The sequence below is a fragment of the Chenopodium quinoa genome, unplaced genomic scaffold, assembly GCF_001683475.1.
Source record: "Chenopodium quinoa cultivar QQ74 unplaced genomic scaffold, ASM168347v1, whole genome shotgun sequence".
Classification (NCBI taxonomy): domain Eukaryota; kingdom Viridiplantae; phylum Streptophyta; class Magnoliopsida; order Caryophyllales; family Amaranthaceae; genus Chenopodium; species Chenopodium quinoa.
The window spans coordinates 7328401-7353511 of NW_018745448.1; the positions used below are offsets into that span (position 1 = coordinate 7328401).

At 34.0% G+C, this 25111-nt stretch overlaps 1 protein-coding gene and 1 long non-coding RNA gene across 2 annotated transcripts; one reads left to right on the forward strand and one right to left on the reverse strand.

Annotated features, from left to right (window-relative positions):
* The first annotated feature begins 5561 nt into the window (after positions 1–5561).
* On the forward strand, positions 5562–6822 carry LOC110713800. The gene is made up of 2 exons (XR_002510057.1): positions 5562–5650; positions 6575–6822. It is a non-coding gene; the product is annotated as an uncharacterized LOC110713800 (long non-coding RNA).
* A 13021-nt stretch (positions 6823–19843) lies between these two features.
* LOC110713836 (probable DNA double-strand break repair Rad50 ATPase) lies at positions 19844–24196 on the reverse strand. The gene is made up of 11 exons (XM_021892272.1): positions 24030–24196; positions 23911–23955; positions 23725–23823; positions 23525–23635; positions 22669–22843; positions 22445–22501; positions 22062–22357; positions 21906–21980; positions 21263–21414; positions 20568–20851; positions 19844–19929 (listed from the first exon to the last, which is right to left on the reverse strand). Exons 1-7 carry the CDS (start codon positions 24099–24101, stop codon positions 22209–22211), a joined length of 708 nt encoding a protein of 235 aa, XP_021747964.1. The 5' UTR covers positions 24102–24196; the 3' UTR covers positions 19844–19929; positions 20568–20851; positions 21263–21414; positions 21906–21980; positions 22062–22208.
* Between the last annotated feature and the right edge of the window lie 915 nt (positions 24197–25111).

A 25111-nucleotide genomic window follows, 5' to 3' on the forward strand; every position in this document is an offset into this window, starting at 1 on the left:
CCTAAGTCTAGTCTATATTCTTAAACTATGAGCCAAGTCTATTGTTGCAACTAATACAAAACGAAGAGAGAATGAAAATTGATACGGATACATTTGATGTTATAATATAAAAGTCGAGATAGGATCAACCAATAATCAAACTACTGAACTCTACTTCTTACTCTAAATTGAGGCATGTTGAAGGGAGTAAAATACTGCATTTGCTGATTGTAGGGAATAAATTCAAGCGTTAACCCCTAGCTCGAACCCCACTGTGATCATACACTAAAGTATGGTGGCGTCCAAAAGGGAAGAAGATAGAGCAAAAGAGTCGCCAACAAGTTTTAGGAACTTGTAAACCATTCACATGGTAAAGGTTACACCCCTTAACGATCCAAGAGATCGTCAACTCCATAAGGTCTAGAACCAAATAAGGGTTCGGGGATGAAGGTACAAATCCAACCTAAAAGAGATTGAACCTGCCCTAATAATAGGCCTCTACTTTATTCTGATCGTATTCATGTGCGCTTTTTAATTAACATACAATCAATAGGATTAACCCTAAACCTGTTTATCTATGTTGGTTGAATATAATGCACAAATAAAACTATTATTGGTGATCACTTGAATTATAATCAAATTAACTCTAACAAGATTATTAAATTCTCTTATTAAGCGTGATTACAAGTACAAATTCCCTTTAAACATGCATAAAAGATGTGATCAAGCAATAAAAATAAAAATCAAGCAACATAATAATAATAATAATAAATAATAAATAATCAAAACAATAATTATAACAATCATATTAATCATATTAATAATCATCATAATAACAATCATATTAATCATAATAATAATCATGTTGATCATAATAATAATAGTTATAGCAATAATAAAATTATAATCATAACCAAAACAATTATAAAAATAATTATAAATCATGTTAAAGCATAATAAAAATAGCAAGATCCTAGGCATGATACTAACAAGATTAATAACAAACCCTAGCATGTCACTAAGCGATAAAAATCAAATCTTTAGCCCTAACATGATACTAACAATCATAAATATTAGGAAGAACATAGGAGGCATCGTAACAATCATATTTGATATTAAAAATACCCTAGACATGATACTAAAAACATCATAATAACAATATAAACATGATTTCTACATCATAACATCAATAAATTAATTAAAGTACTTACTTTGATGCCTCGTACCTCTTTCTAATAACAAAATACACACGTTAGTAACTTCAAGTAAAATAATAAAACAAACAATCAAATTAAATAATCGAAATAGAGATTTGGGACCAAACCCTCAGAAATTAAACCTTTCACGTCTAGGGCGAAGGCAACTTCGAATATGGCTAGGTGTTTCTAGATCTTGCGAATGCGGAATTTTGTATTTAAAAGACAAGTATAGAAAAAGAAAGAGAAAGAGAGAGATGGTGAATGATTAAGAAAATCTTGATGAGAATTAGCGAATGATTAAAGAGAATGAGAGAGAATTGAAAACTGGTTGTAGGTGATTATAATTGAAAATCTGGTTGTTGATGAATGAAAACGGAGTTTTTAATACGTTATTTATAGAGAAAATCAGCCAAAAAGATAAAATATCAAAACAGAGCATTTGGCGCACGTTAAACAGAGCTAGCGCCAACGCCAGCTGATTGGCGCCAACATTAGCGCCAGGCGCCAATAGCTAGCGCCAAGCGCCAATAGCTGGCGCCAGGCGTCAATGCCTGGCGTTAGGCGCTAACCCTGTTTTTGACGTGTTTTCTCAAATCAGATAAATTTTGCCGTACAGGAAGATAAAATCGTATCTTTTCCTCAAAAATGTTCTTTGATTTTAATTAAAACTCTGAAAAGTCAACAAAAGTCAATTTATAAATGCTAATTGAATTAGGAATGAAAAGAACCTTCTAGAAGAATCTAGAAGACTAAAATCATTCCTAATTGCATTAGGAATGATAAATCATATTAGGCCCTCCCCTAGATCATTGGGCCGTATATAAGGCTCAAACCGGGCCCAGTTTAGTAAATTGGCCATAACTTCCTCAATATTCATCGGAATTGGGCTTATAATATATCGTTGGAAAGCTCTTGACAAGCCCCATCCAACTACACTACTATTGGGCCCATATCATGGACCAACCAAACTGGATTGACTGTTTTCTTAAAATAAGTTTTCAAAAATAGAGAGAAGAGAAAAGAAATTAAAACTTTCCGCAACACTAAACTTTCCACACTTTATCCTCTGATACATAACAAGGGATATATAAAAAAAAATCACGTACGAATGAACAAATACACATCCTCAGTTTAGAGTAGTATCACTGAGTGATCAAATAGTACCATTGAATATCCAATGGTATTATATGTACATGTAGCGGTACAATATATGCATTCATTAGTACTAAGTAAATACATATATAGTACCACTGGATATGCAATAGTATTTGTTGATTGACATCGAAATTTTGTCAAGATTTAGGTGTGAAATATAAGACATCATCTTTAAGATATTGTATAATATTTGATAGTTATCTTGTTTACTAATCTAAGACACTCTACTAAAGAGGGTCGTTTATAGGGTTTAATAAGGCTCATACGGAATAAGGCATAAAGACCCATCTCCTCCATACAAGGCTCGGATGACAGAAGTCTATAGGTGTATAGTATGGAATAAGCCAAAAAGGCTATGTACTATAAACACATGACAAAACCCTAGATATTTGAAGAGAGGAATCAAGATATCTACGAGAGTTGTAACCTCACAAACTATCAATAAAATCATTGTTTTCATATATTTTTTTGGCTCATTATTTTTATATTACAAGTCTAAATTTTTTTATGGTTTACAAATTGGCACGCTCGGTGGGACAATTTTCACTCTACATCTCAGCTCTCCAAGTTTTAAAATCCATGGAATCAATGGAGGCATCACAAATTTGCTTTCAAATTCTAGTATTCTACAAAAAAAAAAAAAAAAGGTATCCGATGTCAAATCCACAATAGGTCTTGAGGGGGCATTTGTTGACACTAATATTTTTGTTAATATTTAGGTGTTAGATATATGTAAATTAGGAGATAATATAAAAAAAAAGATATTATCTTCAAAATCTCGTAGAATATTTCATAACTATCTTGTTTACTACTCTACTACAATCTATATAAAGAGGGTCGTTTCTAGGGTTTGATAAAGCTTAGATGGATTATAGTCACAAATATCTTATCTCATCCCTACTACCAAACATTATAGGTGTATAGTATGGAATAAGCCAACGAGGCCATGTAATATAAACACGTATTAAAACCCTAGCCTGTTGGGAGAGAATTCTTAGTAAGCTACAAAATAGAAAAAAGATCAAGCAAAGAATACAATAATTGACTTCACTCACACATAATAAGGAAACAAGATGAAAATGAAAAGATGCAATGACAAAGATATCAAAGAATATTCAATAAAATTGTAGCTCATCAATCAATGACTTGATTGGGTCAATCAAGGAGTCAACAATCAATTAAAGATCTTATGAAGACTATGGAATCAATCAAATAAAAGCTAAATCAGGAAATGGGTCAATTGCTTGACGAAATATTTTTCGCGCGGTGGTCCCTAATGAGTACGGACAATACGGACTCAATTGCACATTTAGGAGTAAATCAGTCGCCTTACTGAGCCTTTATGAGAAAGGTAGCTTCCCTTCAAAGCTCAGACCGTTTGAAGACACGTAATGAATGCTTGGGCAACAAGCACAATCAAGGTGCATGATTGAAGGAGCAAATCAAGGAAATATCAATCACTAAGTCAACATTTCCTGAGATATAAAGATGTCAATCAATATTGTCAACATTACCATAACAACGAGGATTCTTCAATATTTACCTTTATTAGACTCACAAATCACTATAAATAGGATGCTCTTTGTAATAGAATTTATTCACACATTCATACATTGCATAATACAATTTACTTCACTTTTATACTAAAATCTCTAATATATGTCGTCTTTACTGACATCAATTCGTCCTTACTCAGAAATGCCTCTCTTATCTCGATCTTTGTTCTTCGATTTATAATTATTATGATTCTATTTATTGCTCTTAACTAATTCATTTGGAGGTTGTGTTTATTTTCTTTTGGCAGATTTGATTATTAAAACCCCATAAAACCTGTAACAAATTCCTAGAAACCCCTTTATAAGATTTGTCCTAAACATAGCCCTTTGAAGAAAGCAAGGAATCAAGAGATATACGAGACTTGTAACCCCACTAACTATCAATAAAATCATTGTTTCCGTATATTTTTTTTCTAGTTCTTTATTTGTATATTCCAGGTTTGAATTTTTATGATTTAAAATATTACATAAATTATCAGTGGTACAATTAAATTGAGTGGTCCTATCATATGATTGCAATCTGACAAAAAAATTATAGGGTTCACTCACTTATCTTTTTCTTTCTCTCTCTTTCATGGTACATGTATTCAACTACATTTCTTTCTATCTCTTTCTCTCTCTTTCATGGTACATGGTACATGTAAATACATAACAATACTCCATTTCTACTTACACCACTAAATCTAAGTACAAGTACAATAAAATGTATTAAGCCAAGCCTAATCTAGTGGAAAGGAGAGCACCTTCCAACCATGAGGTTGGGGTTCAATCCCTACTAGTGATAATTTGGGGGAGTGGGATTCCCTTATCTCCCCCCCCCCACACTTTTCCAAATTGTCTAGCCCATCCACTAACCCGAGTAGGAAGGACTTGTGAGATGTTCCGGTCCAATAGGCTACTTCTCCTTACCAACCCCCCCTCCCCCCCAAAAAAAAGTACAATGAAATGTATATTTATTTTGTTAATAAGAGTTTCATTCACTTTAAATTTGGTAACATACTTGCATGTTCAAGTCATGTCAATTTCGATTCTTGGGGATGTGAATTTTTGTTCCTCTCCCACTTATAGATCTTATTAAAGTATAGACATCCACTGTCCAAGTTAATGATGGTCATTATATTTTTAATTAATCTTTCTCTCTTCCACCTCAGCTCACTCATGTCTCATTTTTATTCCCACTTATGACCATACATACCCATTTATTGCCCTTGAAAATCTAAAAATTAATTGACAAACAAAAAAATAAAAATAAATAAATAAAACTTGTAGTCCAATAAAATCGTGACAAGTGGTGCTAAATAATGTCTTGCCCAACCTTGGCCAAAGGTCATGGGCAAAGCATTCCTCTCTCCTAAAATATAGTGTCTTTTAATTTTAATTTTTTTTTAAAATACTCCCTCTATTTTTTTTTAATTTATATATATATATATATATATATATATATATATATATATATATATATATATATAGTGTGGATCACGTAAAAACAAACCTATGGCTGAAAACTGAAAACGGGCAATTAAGACAATTAGATTACAATCTACACTAACTCAGCAAATCTAACGGTTGAGATTTTCTCCTCTATTTTCATGCTAAATACAGAGTATCTATACTTTCTCTCTCTCCTCCTTCATTTTCCACGTTCTATTCTCTTTCCTCATTCTTTCTCTCTCTTACTTTCCCAATTCTTCTGCAAAATCCATACTCACTTTCAATTACTTTGATTCTTCATCAATTTCTCAGCTCTACATCTATTATCATGTGAGTAATTCGGTTAAATTTTATTTTATTTGATTAATGTCGCTAGTTTGCTTGATTTGAGGTACTTAATTTAGCTTTATGCTTTATGAATTTAGTATTCCGAATTTCATGCGTATTTTTTTGTAGATTGAACTTGATATTTAGCTCCAAATCGGTGTGTTTTGAGTAATTTTGTTTTTGAGTTTTTCGTTTTCGATTTGAGTAATTTTTTTTTTTTTTGTGATTTTCTTCATAATTGTTGTTTTTTGAGTTTTTTTTTTCATAATTTCGTTATACCATTGTTTCTGAGTAATTTTTCAAGTTTTTCGTTTATGATTTTTATTTTTTTTAGTTTTTTGTTTCTGATTTTTGTTTAATTTTGTAATTTGCCTTTTTTTTAATTATCGACTTGATTTGAATTTTTGAGTATCAACTACATTTTCATTTTCATTTTCATTGTTGTAGGTTTGAATGGTATTTTGTTTAACTCTGATTGATTTTAGTTAATTAGGTTTCTATGAGTAATTTTTGCACTTAACTTTGTTGTCATTGTTTAATTTTGTAATTTTTGCATATAATCTATATGCATATTAGTGGAATTTAATCGTCACGTGGTTGAAATGTCGGTTGTTGGAGGCCGAAGGTTATGTTGGAGTCGGGCTTTGGTGGCAGATTGGTGGTTGTTGTGTGGGTGTGAGATGCGACTATAACTGATTTACAATTTGAAAGCCCGACTTTGGTTGTTGGAGTACGAGTCTCAGCTTTTGTCTCGTCGAAATGTAAATAAAACATCCAAAGTTGCTTCAATCACGTGGCTGTTATCAAAAGAACATCATGTGGCTGTTTATTTTGCCATTTATGCATCAGATTTGGTTTCTTGGTTTTGCAATTAGAATTTTTATATTCTTTTCCTATTAATTGCTACAATTGATGGTGTTTGCTTAGGCAGTTGCTCGTGGTGTGGTTCGGGAGTTGCTGCAGCTCGGATTGGTGTTTGGTCAGTGGTGCAGCGACCGAGATTTGGTACGTACGGTGGCGAGCTAATGGTTGCAGCTAGTTGTGCAATTGAGGTGGAGCTACTTGAGTGATAGCCTGATAGGCTTATATATAGTTTGGCATGTGGTGATATAGTGACCTTTAGGTAAATGGTTGTAACCTTGTTTCTATATGTAGTGACCTTTGTGGCTTTGTGTGAATATTGTCAAAATTGTTATACTTTAATATGGGGCTTGTTTGGTTGTCTTTAGTTTTCATGGGCACTCAAAATTCCCATGAATTTCCTTTTAGGTATGTTGTTTGGTTGATATGAAAAACAAAAATGGGGGAAGTCACAATTCATGGGAATTTTCACATCCCACAAAACATGGGAAGTTACTTATCCACCCCCCCCCCTTGGTCATTCACAATTCCCATGATTTACAAATTCCCACATGACAACCAAACATATTTATGTAATTCCTAGGAATTTTGATAAAGGAAGTAATTTCCCATGGGAATTTACTTCCTACATCAACCAAACAAGCCCATAGTTAGCTTTTTTTTTTGTATATAGTGACCTCTGGGTAAATGGTGTCAAATTGATATAAATATCCCAAGTTTATATATAGCTACCTTATTTTTGTACATAATAACCTTAGAATCATGGATACGTTGTAAAATTTGTTTCAGTCAGCCTATTTTTGTATATAGCAATTTTTATGTAAATGTTGTTAGAATTGATATAGTTACCTAATTTTTATATACAGTGACCTTTATGTAAATGGAGTAAAAAACTCAAAGTCGATATAATTACCTTATTTCTATACATAGTGACCTTTATGTAAATGGAGTCAACAACTCAAAGTCGATATAGTTATCTTATTTTTGTATATAGTGACCTTTATGTAAAAATGTTGTCAAATTTGATATAATTATCTTATTTTTGTATATAATGACCTTTGTGTAAATATCGTGAAAATTGATATATTTATGTTTATTTTTATATATAGTGACTTTATTTTTATGTATAGTGACCTTATGTAAATGTAGTAAATTTAGATAAAGTTACCTTATTTTAGTATGTAGTGACCTTAAAACGATTAACTTGATTATATGTAAGGTTGGAAAGATCTTTGGGATTTTAAACCGCCTGATCTTTTGTGATAATATTGAATGGTTGAGATTTGTTGTTTTCAGCTTAAGCCTTGTTTTCAGGGGAACCACCCCGTATATATATATATATATATATATATATATATATATATATATATATATATATATATATATATATGCACTAGTTTGACTTTTGCATTATTCAAATGTCATGTTTGACTTAATTTTTTTGCTACTATATAATAAACAAATGTTATTATATAATATATTATTAGATTCGTCACAATATCTACCTTTATATTATAACTAGATTAGTGCTCGTGCGATGAACGATATTAATAATCTATTTCCCATGATTAATTGTGTTATAATATAAAGATGAGGCAACCTGAGTGGAAAAAACAAATGCAATGCATATTGAAAAATAAAATCAAAAGGCAAAAATTATTAAAGTACAATAGAGCTTAGAAAAAAAAATATATTATTGTTGATTAGTGGTGTTGAAAATATTTAAAAGTTGTACATCCTCCGTTTTTAAATACTTGCTCCATTTCTCTTGGGTACGTATGCCGATGCAAATCTTTAATCAATTTTGTCTTTAATTATTAATAAGTATAAATTCTAACATTTGAAAATTAATAAGCTATTCATTGAGACAATTCCAACAAGTACCCATAAGACTATATTTTTTTCTTATGTATAGATAAAAAACATTAGTCAAAGTAGGATAAATGAATAGTGTTAAAAGTAGAAATGGTGTAAGTATTTAAAAACAAAGGGAGTATATATTATATTACATTAATGATGCATATTATTGCCAATAAAATCAATAATCAATAATAACTTGTAAAACAGACACCAGAAATGACACGTGTCACATCCTGGTGTTGTTTTTTCCCTCCAAAACTCTTCTTTCCTTTTTAACCCTTATTTTATTTATTATTATTAATATTTGATACTATAATAATATTATTCTAAATGTTTTATATTATCTTTATGACAAATATATTCCTTTTTATTTGGTGTTCATAATTATGCTATACACATTACCTAAATAGTTATTCCAACTCCTTTCTAATTATCCTTTAAACGAGTATTATTAGATTTTGCCAAAAAAGTAACAATTAAATTGATTCATAAAATTGATGTTAAAGAAATTCATCACTTAATTTTTTTTTCAAATATCTCTATCGAATATTTTATTTCAATTTCAATATAACTATATATTCAAATTAATTACAATTTTGTTCCTGAAATTTTACTACTATATATATATTTACACTAATTAAGGTTTTATAGAGTATAGTATGACTATAAAATAAATGTCGTGTTTGACAATTATATCATATGTCTAATTCCAAGGAAATGTAAAATGATGATAAACTTAATTATTACACCAAACAGTCATAAATAATTTGCATATAGAAAGACACGCCAAACGTAGTGACAATTGACATATTCTTTTTTTTATTTTATTTATTTTATTATTTTTTATTTTTTTAATTTATAAAATATCTATTACCTACAAATAAACTTTTAAGACAATAAACAAAAATGATCAAACTACAATGATTGGATAGCTTCAAACACATATTTTATAATTAATAACAAAGAATGACAATATCATATAAGTAAAGCATCATCCATAAACAGAAAATGTAATAATAAGATTAGTGTTGCCCAATTATAGATTGTCCTTGCCTTTAATAATCCGAGTAGTATTTATTTTCATTGAAATGATTTTTTTTAAGAAATAAAAGGTGATATATTATTTATAATTAAATATATTTATGTGTATGTTGTGCACTTTTACTAATAGTTTTAGTGGAGATTTTAGTTTGTTGTTTGATTTATTTTTTTATGTTTATTAAAAAGGCTTTTATAAATAAGTATTTACTATTCTCTCTCTAAAAAAAAGTATTTACTAATATGGTCACTAGCTTAGACCTCATTAAAGCAAGTTATGCCTTTGGGCAATCCAAAAAATCTATTTTCGTTTATTTTTTGCTTTGTTCATTAATATATAACAATGTAATTTCTATACATTTGATGTGTATGTTTTATCAAATTCTATTTGTTGGATATAATTAATTTTCTTAAAAAAGTTAGACTCACCGTGTGTGGCATAGGCCTTAAGCTAGTTATACAATTAATCTAGTGACTATATGACTAAAGACTTATTACTAAAATTTACATTAAAACTATTAATACAACATACATGTAAATATATAAATTACAAATAGTATATCACCTTATATCAATAAAATAATTTCAATGAAAATAAATATATCACCTTTATATCCAACATACTTTTTGTATTTATTAAGACATTAATTTTTTAATTATATAATATATATAAAAAAAAATTGATTGATATTTTACATTTTTCTAGAATTAGACATATGATATAGGTTTCAAACACAATATGTATTTTATAGTCATATTTAGTACTCCATTAGTTTAAAAAACAAAATATTAGATGTATTTGAAAATAAATAAATTAAAGTGACATCTAAAGTGATTTCTTAAAGATATCCATTGAGACACTAGGAAGTGACACAATATTCTAAAAATAAAATTAAAAAATTTTGCTAAAATGGGAGGAGTTTTGGAGGAATAAAAAACATCAGAAAGTGACACGTGTTATTCCTGACATTTGTTTTAATATTATGACAGTCAAACTGATGTTTTAAAAAAAAAGCATAGGAAGTATTAATTTACTTTCTCTCATTTTACCCACCTTCAATGGACAACTGTTGGGGTTGCTCTTAGTTTAGCATGGTTCTTTACAATTTTGAAAGAGAAAAAAGAAATGAAACTGCTAAATTATTTATGAGAATATGTTAAATTGAACAAACTCAATTACTTGATTTCCATTGATACGTCCATCGCCAATATATAATACAAGGTTTCCCTAATATGATAAAATTAGGAAATATCACAAAGATCTCAAAAGATTATATTCTAGGTACAAAATGTAGCAACTAAATATTATCATATAATTTCCTAAAATATAATATCCTCAATACCCCCCCTCAAGTTGGAGCATGGGGACTGTAAATGCCCAACTTGGAAAGAAGATGATCAAACTGAGACTTCCCTAGCACCTTAGTGAAAATATCTGCAAGTTGCTCCTTAGTGGAAACATAGGAAGGATCAATTAAGCCCTCTGTAATGGCATCACGAATAATGTGACAATCAATCTCAATGTGCTTCGTACGTTCATGGAAAACTGGATTTTGAGCTATATATAAAGCAGATTGATTGTCACAAAACAACTTGATCGCCTTAGGGTGTTCAACACCCAAACTCAAAAGCAAGGCCTTCAACCATTTCAACTCATGTGTGGTTGAAGACATGCACCGATACTCAGCCTCAGAAGAGGATGTGGCAACTGTAGGTTGTTTCTTGGTTTTCCAAGAAATAGGTGATTTACCAAGGAACACAAGCCAACCTGTCAACGAACGACGAGTAAGAGAACATGCCGCCCAATCTGAATCACACCATCCCTGCAAAGTCAGGTCACTATCTGCACTCAACAAAATACCCTGTCCTGGGGTACCTTTTAAATAACGAACCACCCTAAGAGATGCTTCCCAATGCTCAATTCGAGGCTCGTGCTTAAACTGAGAAAGAATATGAACCGAATATGCCAAATCCGGTCTAGTCATCGAGAGATAAATCAACCGCCCTACCAGTCTACGATAAGACTCAGGATTCTCAAGTAACTCACCACTAGCAAGACTTAGCTTGTGGTTCTGCTCAATTGGAAAACCACTAGGTTTTGCACATAGTAACCCTGCTTCAGAAACAATATCCAAGGTGTATTTTCGTTGACACAAAAACAAACCTGATTTACTACGAGCAACTTCAATGCCCAAAAAATACTTCAAAGGACCAAGATCCTTCATCTTGAAACAATCACCAAGATAAGCTTTGAACACATTTAATGCAGCGGAATCATTCCCTGAAATAATAAGATCATCAACATAAACTAAGACATTAATATGAACATTGCCTTTAGTGTATGTGAAAAGAGAATAATCAGAGTAAGACTGAATGAAACCATACCCTTTTAGAGCCGTAGTGAGCTTTGCAAACCAACATCTCGGAGCTTGTTTCAACCCATACAAAGACTTTCTCAAACGACACACCAAACTCGAATCCGAGCTCTCAAAGCCTGGGGGTAATTTCATGTACACTTCCTCTTCTAGATCAACATGTAGGAAAGCATTATGAACCTGCTGAATCTCCCAATTTTTTGAAACTGCTATAGCAAGAAAAGCGCAAATAGTAGTCATTTTTGCAACCGGAGCAAAGGTCTCACCATAATCAATGCCTTCTCGTTGATGATTACCAAAGACAACCAAACGAGACTTGAGACGCTCAATATCACCATTAGACAAAAATTTCGTCTTATACACCCATTGACACCCTAGAGCTTTCTTGCCGGGAGGAAGATGCTCCAATGTCCAAGTCCCATTATCTTCCAATGCCCTTATTTCTTCTTTCATAGAATGTGGCCAACCTTCGGATTTCATCGCTTCTTTAAAGGATTTTGGATCCTTTCCTAAAACAACGGCTGCAAGGAATTTGCGATAATTCACAGAAAACATGTCACAATTTATATAGTGTGCTAGAGGATAAAGCGTACCTGAAGGAGGGATTGGAGACGGAGTGGACGGAGACGGACTTTTAGCAAAAACTGAGTGAGTCACATAATCACGATGACGAACATTGGGAATTTTTTCCCGGAAACCACGACCCAAGGGAGCCGTGTCATGAGCTGCTGAGCAGCTGCCCTCCTCGGCTATCGCAGCTAGCTGCTGCTGGCAATCAGAGGAGTTGCTGGCCTCCTCGGCAGTCCCAGCCAGCAAGTTATGCTGCTGCTGCGGGGCTGCTGTACTGGCAGGCAGCTTGTTCTGCTACTGCTGCTGGACTGCTGTACTGGCAGGCAGCTTGTGCTGCTGCTGCTGCTGGACTGCTGTACTGGCAGGCAGGCCAGTGGCGTGGCTGTGTTGCTGCTCTGCTGTGCCAGCAGTCGCAGGGTCCGAATCATGGTACGAGTGCTCTGCCACACTGTCATCCCCCACATTTGTGCCCAAACCATCGTCATCATCACCCCGCAAATCAAACTCCACAAAATCATCATGAATGTCATAATTCGACTCATACACTTGTGACTCAAGATTAACATCTTCCGGAGTAGCAAATGGAAACACATCTTCCACAAACTTGACATCCCGAGACACAAAAAAAACTTTCGACTCAAGGTCATACAATCTCCATCCTTTCTTCCCAAAGGGATATCCCACAAATATACATTTCCTACTCCGACTTGCAAATTTGTCTCCATTTATTTTCTGATTATGAGCAAAGCACAGACATCTAAAAGTACGAAGGGCATCAAATAAGGGAGGTTTATTGAACAAAATTTCAAATGGAGTTTTATTTTGTAATAAAGAAGTGGGTGTGCGATTAATTAGGTGGGTAGTGGCAAGAACACATTCTCCCCAAAAATAAATAGGCAAATTAGCTTGAAACCTCAAAGCTCTCCCAACTTCAAGAATGTGTTTATGTTTTCTCTCAACCCTCCCATTTTGTTGCGGAGTCCCCACACAAGAGGTTTGAAAAATAATACCAGTAGCACTAAAATAATCATGCAAGCAATTAAATTCAGTGCCATTATCACTTTGCACCACCTTAATGGTTTGAGAAAATTGTCTATCAACCATTGCAACAAAAGCTAAGAACATTCGAAAAACCTCAGTTTTATCAACCAACAAATAAATCCAAACAGCCCGGGAATAATCATAAACAATAGTAAAAATAATAACAAGCACCACACGAAGAGACATGTCGATACGGACCCCACAAATCACAATGTATTTTTTCAAAAATCCTAGAAGCTCTACCATCACTCAAAAAGAATTTATCTCTAGGATGTTTAGCGCGCATACGTACCTCACACTCGTTAGAAAGATGATGTTTATTGCCACTAACATGACACTACTAGAAAACTGCTGTTTTCCGACGGAAAAAATCCCTTGAAAACACTTTGTTTTCCGTCGAAAAACCCGTTTTCGACGGAATTTCGTCGGAAACCGTCGTCGGAACACCCTTCGTAGGAAAATCGACCTTTTCCGACGAAATTTCCGTCGGAAACACTTTTCCGACGGAATTTCCGACGGAATCTTTTTGTCGCAAGTGATTTTCAGGCACTAGAAAAGTCCGTCGGAAATTTCCGACGGACACAAATCCGCCGGAAAATTCCGACGAAATTTCCGTCGGAAACTGATTTATAGAGTTTAAAAAAAAAACGCCGCGCCACCACTGGCGCGGCTCATCACCACCTCAAAACACCACAAGCCCTTAACTAACCCTAAGCCCAGACCGTCACTCCCTAAACTAACCAAGATCCAGCCACCACCAGTCCACCACCACCGAACCCTAACCCAGAACCACCCAAATCAGCCACCGTCACCGAACCCTAGCCCAAAACCACCCAAATTAGCCACTACCACCGAACCCTAACCTAGAACCACCCAAATCAGCCACCATCACCGAACCCTAGCCCAAAACCACCCAAATTAGCCACTATCACCGAACCCTAACCCAGAATCACCCACCACCTTAACCGACCCCTCAACCCGAAACCCGAAAAAAAAAACTGAAAAATTAAGATAAAATACAGAAAAAAAAAACTAAAAACAAAAGATTAAAACTTTGTAGATCTACTACACTTACCACAACAATTCGACCACAATCAACCAAATTTAGTCTTGAATTTGGGTATATAAGGTCAAGTTCGACCATTAAAACGCTAGATCTAGCATTTTCATGGTTGAACTTGACCTTAAAACCATGAATTTCCTCCTTAAACCATGAATTTGCTCCTTAAAACTACGAATTTGCTCCTTAAAACCACGAATTTGTTCCTTAAAACCATTAATTTTCTCAAAGAAGAGGAGGACGAAGCGAGAAGAGAGGACTGAGAAAAGAGGATTAGAGTAGAAAGAGAAGACGAGGAGAAGAGGAGAAGAGGAGATAGAGAACACCGAGAAAAGAGGAGAGAGAAAGAGAAGAAGATGAGGAGAGGAAAGAGAATGAAAAGGAGTAGGAGAAAGATAAAGGGGGCGGAACGAGAGAAGTGGGGTGTTTTAGGGTTTTGTTTTTGTTTTTTTTTTTTTTTAATTAGACTCCGACGGATTTCCGTCGTTAATCACCGACAGAAATTAATTCCGTGGGAAACTTAAAGTTCCGACGGAATATTCCGTCGGAAAGTACATATTTTCCGACGGAATTAGGTGTCCGTCGGAACAATTCCGTCGGAAATTAAATGGCCCTATTTCTAGTAGTGTGAGGAAGTAACTTAACCCCTTTTTCGGATGGATGACCCATTCGTCGGTGCCACAACTCCAAAGTCGACATTGCATTGCCTACATCCACATGATTCACCGAATCTGAATTGCTAAAATAGTATAGTCCGTCTCTCCTAGCTCCCGTCCCAATCAACTCCTTCGTTTGATCCTGTACAACACACATATAAGAATTAAACTGGACAATACAATTAAGAGTATCAGTAATGTGTGACACAAAAAGCAAATTGCAACTCAATTAAGAGTATCAGTAATGTGTGACACAAAAAGCAAACTGCTAAATTATTTATGAGAATATGTTAAATTGAACAGACTCAATTACTTGATTTCCATTGATACGACCATCGCCAATATATAATACAAGGTTTCCCTAATATGATAAAATTAGGAAATATCACAAAGATCTCAAAAGATTATATTCTAGGTACAAAATATAGCAACTAAATATTATCATATAATTTCCTAAAATATAATATCCTCAATAGAAACACATACTACTCCGTGATATTACTCGTAGTATATTAGAGCAAGATTATTGAAGAGGATACTTATATCCTCTCTTTTGCTCGCTCTCCTAATCTCTTATCGACACATCATATTCGCTTTCATCCACATAATTTTCCACTATTTCCTTCCTCTTCCTCTTTCTATTTCTATATTTTTTCACACATCATAGAGGATCCTCTCTCCTACTTTAAATGCCCTACCACTGGTTAATTATAACACAATGATATTAATTAACAAATAGTGACAATAACAAATTCTAGCATTGACTATTGAAAACGGATTTCATCTACTATCGTTAATAAATACAATACACAGACAGTTTTTAAAAAAACAATAACAATTAATGGGAAAAAAATTATAGTAATTAAGCTAGCCTAACATTGACAATAATAAAAACAGATGTCTCGTTAATTAATACAATGACTGATATTAATAAAAACAATGACCAATAACTGATAGTAATAAAAAAATGACAGTAAGTGAAAAAACATTAATAGTAATAAACCCTAATATTGACAATAATAATAAAAATTACAGCTACTCTTAATAATCCTTCATGGGACCCACACAGTAGAAATAAGCAAACTGTTTCATTGAAGGGGAAGGCAAAAAAAAAAAAAAAAAAAAAAGAAGAGTTTTGACCCACTCAACATTCCTCTTTCAAAAATTTAATATCCTCCTCACAAAGAGAATACTCGGTATATTGCATTCCCCTTGAAAGTAGTATCCCCTCTTACACTTTTACATTAAAGAGGATACTACTTTAGAGGATATTACTTTAGAGGATAATATATCCTTCCCAATGTGTGTGCTCTTGTGCCTTTTAGAGGGGTATTTGGTTCACGAATTTACCAAGTAAAAAGTTTGAATTTCGAATGATATCAACTCTTGCCGCTTTGTGAAAAAATTATAAGCCCCTAATTCTAGGGGCAAACGGAAGCTGGCATGAATGAAACAAATGCATTTTGATGCTATCACTTGATTAGAGGTCGGTGATCATTGGGCGGACCGAGCCGGGTCTAGGCCAAAAAAATCAAGTCGTATCTCGGGCCAGGCTAAACTTTGGATTGAAAAGTTTGTCCCAAATCCGTCCAAAATGGCCGGCTGTGCGGGGTTTTCAGGCCGGGTCAAAAAATTAACTATATTCATATAAAGTCTTCCCAAACCTACCCAATTTTTTCAAAAAATCGGGCCAAACTATGCCCAACCCAATTTTGGGCAGGAAAAAGCTACTCAAAATCGGGCCAATATGATCAGCTCTACACTTGATGAAACTGTGAAAGAGTGAAGCTAGTAAAAACAACCAATAAGCAGGATTCCATTAGTAAATAAACTAAGAATCTAATCTATTAGTCCGTATGATAGTAGTACGTGCAACTGAAAAGTATGCCCATGAGGCCATGAAACTCACCTATGAAATATTAAGTGGTCCACCAGACACCAAGGATGAAATTGACAATGCAAAAAGGTAAGAAGAAGAATTAGATTAAGCTGTATTTATCATCAAGTACTCGATTTCAAAAAGTTAGTCCTCATCAGCTGAATCGTGCTGATAGCCTGATTTTTCCTCTATGTACGGATTCAATGATGTTATGGTTTTATCAATTCAACATTATCGCCTTGACAAATATTTTACTTATCATACTTATAAATTAGGAAAATTTGGAATTTGGTACCTCGAAAATGGGGGCTATTGAATTTTAGTTCTGTTTAAAACTTTATTTTATTTTGGTACCCATCAAATTTTAAAATTATACCTTTTGGTACCTACGTCCAACTTCTGTTATGTTTTCCATTAGTGGGGCACATTATCTAATTAATTAATATTTTTTTTTTAAAAAAAAAAAAAAAACCCAGCCACTGCCACCCTCCCCGTCAGCCACCTTCCCCTATCCCGAGCCGGCTGTAAATGCCCAAACGTTCCCCCCAGCACCGGCGACTTCATCCCCTCCCTTTCCCCCGCCGATCTCCCTCCCCTTCCCCACTCTTGGTTGCCCCCGACATCTCCCCTTCCCCCTTTCCCCAAAATTAATTTTTTTTAGGTTTTGGAGATAAACTTTTGTAGCATTTGTTTTGTTCCAATATAGTTGTTCACCGAGTAAATATAAGTTGATATCAAATATCAACAAAACTTGTTAATATCAAAGCTAATTTTGTAAATTTAGCTCAAGGGTAATATTGTAATTTTAGCAACCATACCCCTTTCTCTCCCCTCTATCACCACCGTGCAACCTCTACTACCACCCACAGCACCACCTTTATCTTCACGAATCGACCCCTGTCGACCACCAATCGACCCCAGTCGACCACCACACGATCGTCGCACCAACATTCAGCCGCAGCACCAACATTCGACTGCCGCAACACCACTAGCTACCACCCACAGCACCACCTTTAGCTTCACTAGCCTTTACGAATCGACCCCAGCCGACCACCATAGGCCATTGCACCAACATTCGACTGCCGCAACACCACTAGTACAAGCAAATCCCTTTCCCTAAAGGGTTTGTATGGCCCTAATTTTTATAAATTGCTACTAAGGTATCGTTTTTTTGGGCGGCCGGCCATAGATCCGCGTATGTCGTCGACCTTGGGCATGGGAATGGAGGAGAGAGAAGGAAGTAGCTGCCATGGAAATGGAGGAGAGAGAAAGAAAAATTGGTCATGTGAGGGGAGGAGAGAGAAAAATTGGTGATATTAACAAAAGTTTGTTAATATCAGATATTAAGTGGGTCTGGCTCGTTGTTCACTTGTTACATCATCACCCTAAGCAGTATATATAATTTTTTTAAAAATTGGTCTATTTCACAGCAGACAAAATGTCATAAACACCTTTAATGGCCACTACTATTATACTCAATTTTCTACCCCTATTAAGTATTAAATTCATAACTGTTACTCGTAGATAATTAGCCAGACTCTTCTGTATAGACATGAAATTCAGGCCATCTATTAAATAGACCAATAACATTAAAATAAACATAAAATCAGGCAATCTGTTTAAATCATAGTAGTTGAAGTTACAATGATGTCCAGCCAATTTCTGAGGTGCATATACTGATGAAATATTTAAACCTCAACCCCCCAAAAGACATTAAAAAGGCACTACAACAAATCTGGTGGCTGAAATTGATGGCCGCTGCTATCATATATTTATACTTCACCGCATGCAGTTGCCTGCAGTCCAGGTGCACAAATAATATCATATTTTCAGAATAAATGAAGAGTATCATTTTGGGCACAATGGCAATTGTCTATAATGGTACACATCTACATTAGTTGTATGAGTTAAATTTAACACTGCGAATGAATATGAACTAAACTGCCTTCAGCATTAAGATTACAGTGCAACTAGGGCAGACTCTCGGGAGTTTAAGAATAATGGGGTGTGCCTTCGTAGGAATCACTTAAGTAAATCGGCTGATGGAGCCCCACACCTCCAATGCTCTAAAATTGCCTGGAGAGTATCATGTATTACGGTTTTCAGCCCAATTCTGCCCTAATTCAAGGCCAGATAAGAGGGTAGGCTATGTCCCTGCATCACATAACCCAAGAAATGTTCAAGAAACCAATATAATATATATAGTGTTGTTTTCGCATGAGATAAGCAGAAACATACACGGTATCATTAGTTGGAAACTAGCCAGGAGGTTATCAAGTATCTGCTTGAGTGGTAGAGCACTCAGAGTCCACTTGGCAAGCTGTGGTTGTGCAGACACACTACATAAAAGAAAAAGATGCATTGAAGTCCAACAATGATCAGATTCAGCTAATTTCAATTTACTGAAGAACTAAAGGAATTTTTAAGAACCAATCAAGAGCTAACTATGCTTCAGTCACTATATATAAGTAGCTGAAACTAATTCACAATTTCAGAATACCAGAAAGCACGTCTGACTAATCAACAATAAACACTGCATGTCCCCAGAATATCCCACGTCATTCAGATTGTAATGACACAAGGAGCAAAGAATAAGACGCATGGAGCAAAAAATGATGCAAACGAAGTTGTGGAATCAATTACATGAACAGAAGTTACTTTCTTGTACCTTTGCTTCATTGATGGGCTTGGTTTGAGCAGTAGTAAATGATTCAGGTCCAGAAGAAATAGACTTCGTAGAGCAAGCAGGCTACAATTTCATCACACGGTACCTCATAATTTAGTACTACACTACCACATATAAGAAAAAAGGTATTACATGTAGTCATGTATAGTCCCATACGCAAGAGATTTACTTGCCTCTTCTGCATGGAACTCCTGGACATTCGCTTCTTGAATTTCTGTGGAAGGGTATGTATCACACAGATCATGTTGTGAAGATGCTGCAAAAAGTAAAAGGCAACAAATTCAAAAGAAATAAAGAAGACAAAAACCATAAGTTCGTGCACCGGTTTTAATTCTTTACAAATGGTGTTGTGTTCATCAATAAAACAACATACGGAGTACTAAAATAGAGCCAATGTTCACGTGTTAACCCAACCCAACTCATCTCTAGCTTAAAGAAGACTCAATTTCCTTATAATAGTTAGCCAAGGAAAAAGTACAAATCTTCTTCTAGACTTTAAAGTGCTATATATGTAAATGCAATTTTCATTAAAATTTTTGTCTTGCCAATTGCCAATATAACCATCAACATCATAATTTTTCATGCCCAAGACAGGGTAGGGAGGATTGGATATTAAGTCAGGTGATTTATACAATACACCAGAATATAAAATCTTTAATAGGAGCTTTTTAGTTTTAGTTTTCTATGGATGAGCTTGACATAATTAATTCTTGAAGTCCAGAAAAAAGAAAACTTTCGAATAGTGCAAGAATCCAACCAATATGCAATTCCCCAATAGGTTGAAATTGAGACATGAAATAAGTGAATATACATAAGGTACAAAGCTTATGTAGACTTCAAAAATTTGAGCCTTGGGCCAGACAAGAGAAAGACCATGATCAACATATCAAGTACCTGTGCAACCGGCAAAGCCTCCGGAAGTAAGCAGTGATTCAGCATCCTTCCTCGTGCCAACCTTAGAATCTTCAGTCCTGAAGGCTCAATATGAAAAATATGAATCAGTAGATCACTAAGAATAATCACATATTGTCCAAAAAGAAATAAAAAAGGGAAGGAAGGACATCCACAAATTCTTAAGCCAAAAATTCAACTTCCTTAGTTTGAAGCCCCTTCGGCCCTTCCCCCCACCCCCAAATTGCTAATTTGACATATGTATGGACTGTATTCCCGTACTCTAGCTGGCAAGAAAACAAGTCAAAGAAATTAGGATTTAGGTTCACATATGACATATGTAAGTGTGATGTAAAGAATGCATGAAATAATATGTACATGGAATTCTTAGCATAAAAGTATTATTCTAATTTTCGGCTTAACATAATTTCTTAATATTGATCAATTCACATGATTTTCACTCATTTGCATTTATCTGTACTTACCTAAACTTATCTGGACTTATTAGAACTTATTCTAGTTGTAGTTGGAACATGAAATTCCCTTATTAACCCTTATCAAAACTTATTTGTCCTGAACTTATCTTATTAGAACTTATTTCCCCTGAAATAAGTGGAAATAAGGTGAAATGAACAAGTATTTATTTTTTTTCCTCTCTAATCTTTGGGGGGAGGAGGGAGGGATAGGTAGCAACGTACTAGGATTTAGGAAAGCCTATAAATGTCATATAATCTCCAGATGCTGATCATGAACGACAATGAAATCCAGAGCTTGACCTTCTCATTTCCTCTATGGGAATCGTACAAAATTTTTCCTTGCTTTCGATTATTGAGAGAAATGCTTCTTTGTCCTGTCATTTGGATCAGAATATCACAATTGGAAATATGTAGCATTCTGCAAATATGAAGAGAGATGCCATAGATTGTTGTTTTTACAATCTTGCCATGACAGCTGTAATTACCCTTTATACCATTAGATGTTACCAAAAAAATGTACATGAATATGAAGTTCAAAAGCTTTAGTAAACATACACAAGATTTAACAGGGTATGCGTCAATAACCTATTGAGAAAAGTATAATCCGATGACATTGATTAGTTTTTTCTCTTTTGAGAATGTAAAATCTGATGACCTTATTGATACTACACAGCTGATCATCACATTTTATACAATTATACATGTTAATTAGGTTTTATAAGAATGCCTAATCTATCAAATGGCAGATGTCCAATCAGGAAATCGGTATGATGATAGACAGTTGTCAAATTGTTATAATCCGTTCACATTAAGAATAAGCAAACAGTAAAACAGGGAAACTGATAATGACAACTACGCTAAAGACCTCATTCATATCTCTGAAAGCATGCTGGATCTTCTCTAAGACAACACCTAAACTCTTTAGTTCGGAATCCAAAGCCTGCAGTGGCATATAGAAAGTGAAAATTACAGCAAGGCAAAAATTAATCAAACTGAAAGGATGAACTACAAAAATCAGTACCTGCTTCTCTGATATTAAATTTTGTATAATAGCTTCCTTCTTTGATAGAGTTTTCTGAAGGTGACAGTAGTCAAAGCATAACATTTTGGAGATTGCTCACATATAGGAATTTAAGAAATCACTTAAGTTGCTCTAAAAATGCATAGATCAGAAGGATATAGTTTCCACTTGTGTTTGATTTTTGTTACTAATTCTTTGTGCTTCAATATGTGCTTCTAGCTCAGAAATAATCTTCTCTTTTCTCTGGAGCTCATCATTGTACTTCCCAAGCCTATTTTCCATTTCATTTATTTTTCCTGCATGACACAGCATCAAACACTGTTTAAGCCTGAATGAATCGAGAAAAGATTAGGTCAACTGGTGAGCTACAAAATAGCAATTACCCATAAGAACCTTCTCGGCCTCAGGAAGTCTGTCTAACTTTCTTTTTAAGCTGTTTACTGCACATATAGACTCAAAAAACGTTAATGGTAGAAAAAGAAGACAAGAAATATTGAGCGAATTCACAAGGCAATCACTGTAATAAATTTATATAAACTCTTTGCAACTAACAAAGTGAGTGATCAACAGAGGAAAAAAAAACTTTAGAATCAAGGTTTTTACATACCGACTTCCTCTTTTTCATTGACAACATGCCGCACACCATCAACAACTTGCTTTACAGATGATGCCTCCTTTTCAATAGCATCAAACAGTAACAAGTGTGACTTCAACTTCTCTGAGAGAAACTTGAGCTTCCGATCTCTTTCTTCAATTGAGCGTTTCATATCATAAGTTGATTCCTGAAACCAACCAATATATATGTATACTCAATGCTCTAAACCCCTCTGTATCCAATAGCAGAAGGTCCATTTGGACTAAAATAGAAGTGCAATCCAAAGCTGTTACTATTGTTAAAAAAAAAAAAAAAAAAGGAAGAACAAATATCGGTATAGCCCAGTGTCTCACAGGATAATAAGATATAATATAGCATTCATTAGCCTGCTAAACAGTAAACAATGAAGTTTTAAATATCCAAATGACTTAAGTCACATCTCAAACCAACTTACAGGTCTTACCTTATGGCAAAAGCTATGTTCAAAATTCGTCCAAAGAACTCATACTAAATCACTTGAAAAAGCTTAATGATACTTGACTAGTTTGCAAGTAGAGTATAAGTTTCGACCATGAATCCGTGATACTAAGCACTAAATGTACAACTCATAGTTGGGTGACCTCTTAGTCTTATCGCAAAGCCATTTATACTTTAGACTATAGTTGTACTTATGCTCGATTGTAAGTATTAGGTGATGTCTAAGTGCTACTTAAATAGTTAAATGTATCAAACCCACAACATAACATCTTGAAACTCCATCAACAACAATTGATGCAAAGCTATTCCGCTCTATTAAAGATTTCAGAGAAATCAGCTACATGATCATTAGTCATAATCAAACAAAATAAAGCCGTGACCAAAAGAAAACCTGATAAGCATTAACGAATTGCTCCCTTGATTGAAGAAGGCTTTGTATAGTGCAATTCAGCTCCTTTTGCTTGCTCTCAAGTAAAGCATTATCATTCTGGAGATAACTTACCTATCACAACAAACAACAATACTTAACAAAATTGAACCAGTTTCTCTCACAGGAATTTCATCGAACAGTTGATGTGCAAAAATACAAACCTTCCTTTCTAATTTCTGACGTACTTCAGCTGATGAAGACAATTCAGATTCCAATTCCTTCAATTTCCTCCCAAATTCTTCTTCTGATTGCTTCTGCTTCTGAAATTCAAAACAAAAATTACAAAAATACTCCATAATCAAGCTGAAAACTGCGGATTATACAGAATTGAAAGTGATTGGAAAAACCTGGGTTGAAAGGTGGAGTTGTTCTGTAGCAGATTTTTCTCTTTCCTGATTATTGCACAAGAGATGAATTAGAGAAGAGAGAGAGAAGAAAAAGGAGAGAGAAAGAGAGAATGGCTTACTCGAAGATCTTTGACCTCGGAGATTAGGGCACGAAGTTGGAGCTTGAGTCTGGAGAGTTTCAGCAACTCCATTTTCCCTCCAAATTTGCTCTCTTCCTTCGGCTTCTACCACAGTCTACAGACCTTTTTACTCTTTAATTCAAATATTAACCAATTTTCAAATTCATTTCCTCCCCCTTGACTCCTTGAGTCTTAAGTTCTTAACTACATCAAAAATGTGAATTCAAGTGTCTGAAGGCGTGTTCACTTTAAATTAATTTCAGTTTTGTTTGGTTCAACTTCTAAAATCTTCTTTCGTATGGAGTGAAATATTCATTTCAACTCTATTCAGTTCATCAATGAATGAACAGGTCGGATTTAGTAAAGTTGAGATGAATTTATTTTTAAATTTAACTCATGCTAAATTATTAGTCCCACCATTTTTTTAAATACATCACTTCTCTTCTTAAGGATGCTTTTTTTTTTTAAAAAAAAATACACTTCTATACGGAGTACTATATCATAGATTTATACGAAGTATTATTTTATGCGTATTACTTTAAACCACACTTGAATTATTTTATTATTTCTCTTCCTCTCATGGTCCCCACTTAAATAACACTCCGTACAACATTTACTTTTATCTCACATACTTTCTATTTTATGATCTTCATCTTTATTTTACTATATAAATTATTCATCCACTCACACAATATTAGACCATCTCTAATGGTGAGACTCAACTTTGAGTATTAAAATACAAAATGAGTTGTTTTTTTTTTTTATCTCCAATGGTGATACCCAACCTACTTCTCAATTTAGCAACTCATGTGAAGTCTAATTTTCAATAGTGAGACTTTCTAAAAGATACTAATGTCACTTTCAATTTATGGCCCACCAAATCATATTATAAGTTTTATTTAGAAAAAAAATAAAATTAAAACTTAAATAAATTACAAATCATATTATAATATTGATAAAGACCCACACTTTTTGTCAAATGAGACTCAAAGTTGAATATCTAAACTTAGCAACTTTCTTTTGGAGTTGCTAAGTTTAGATACTGTACCAACTTATTGGTATACATTGCAAAAAATACTTTC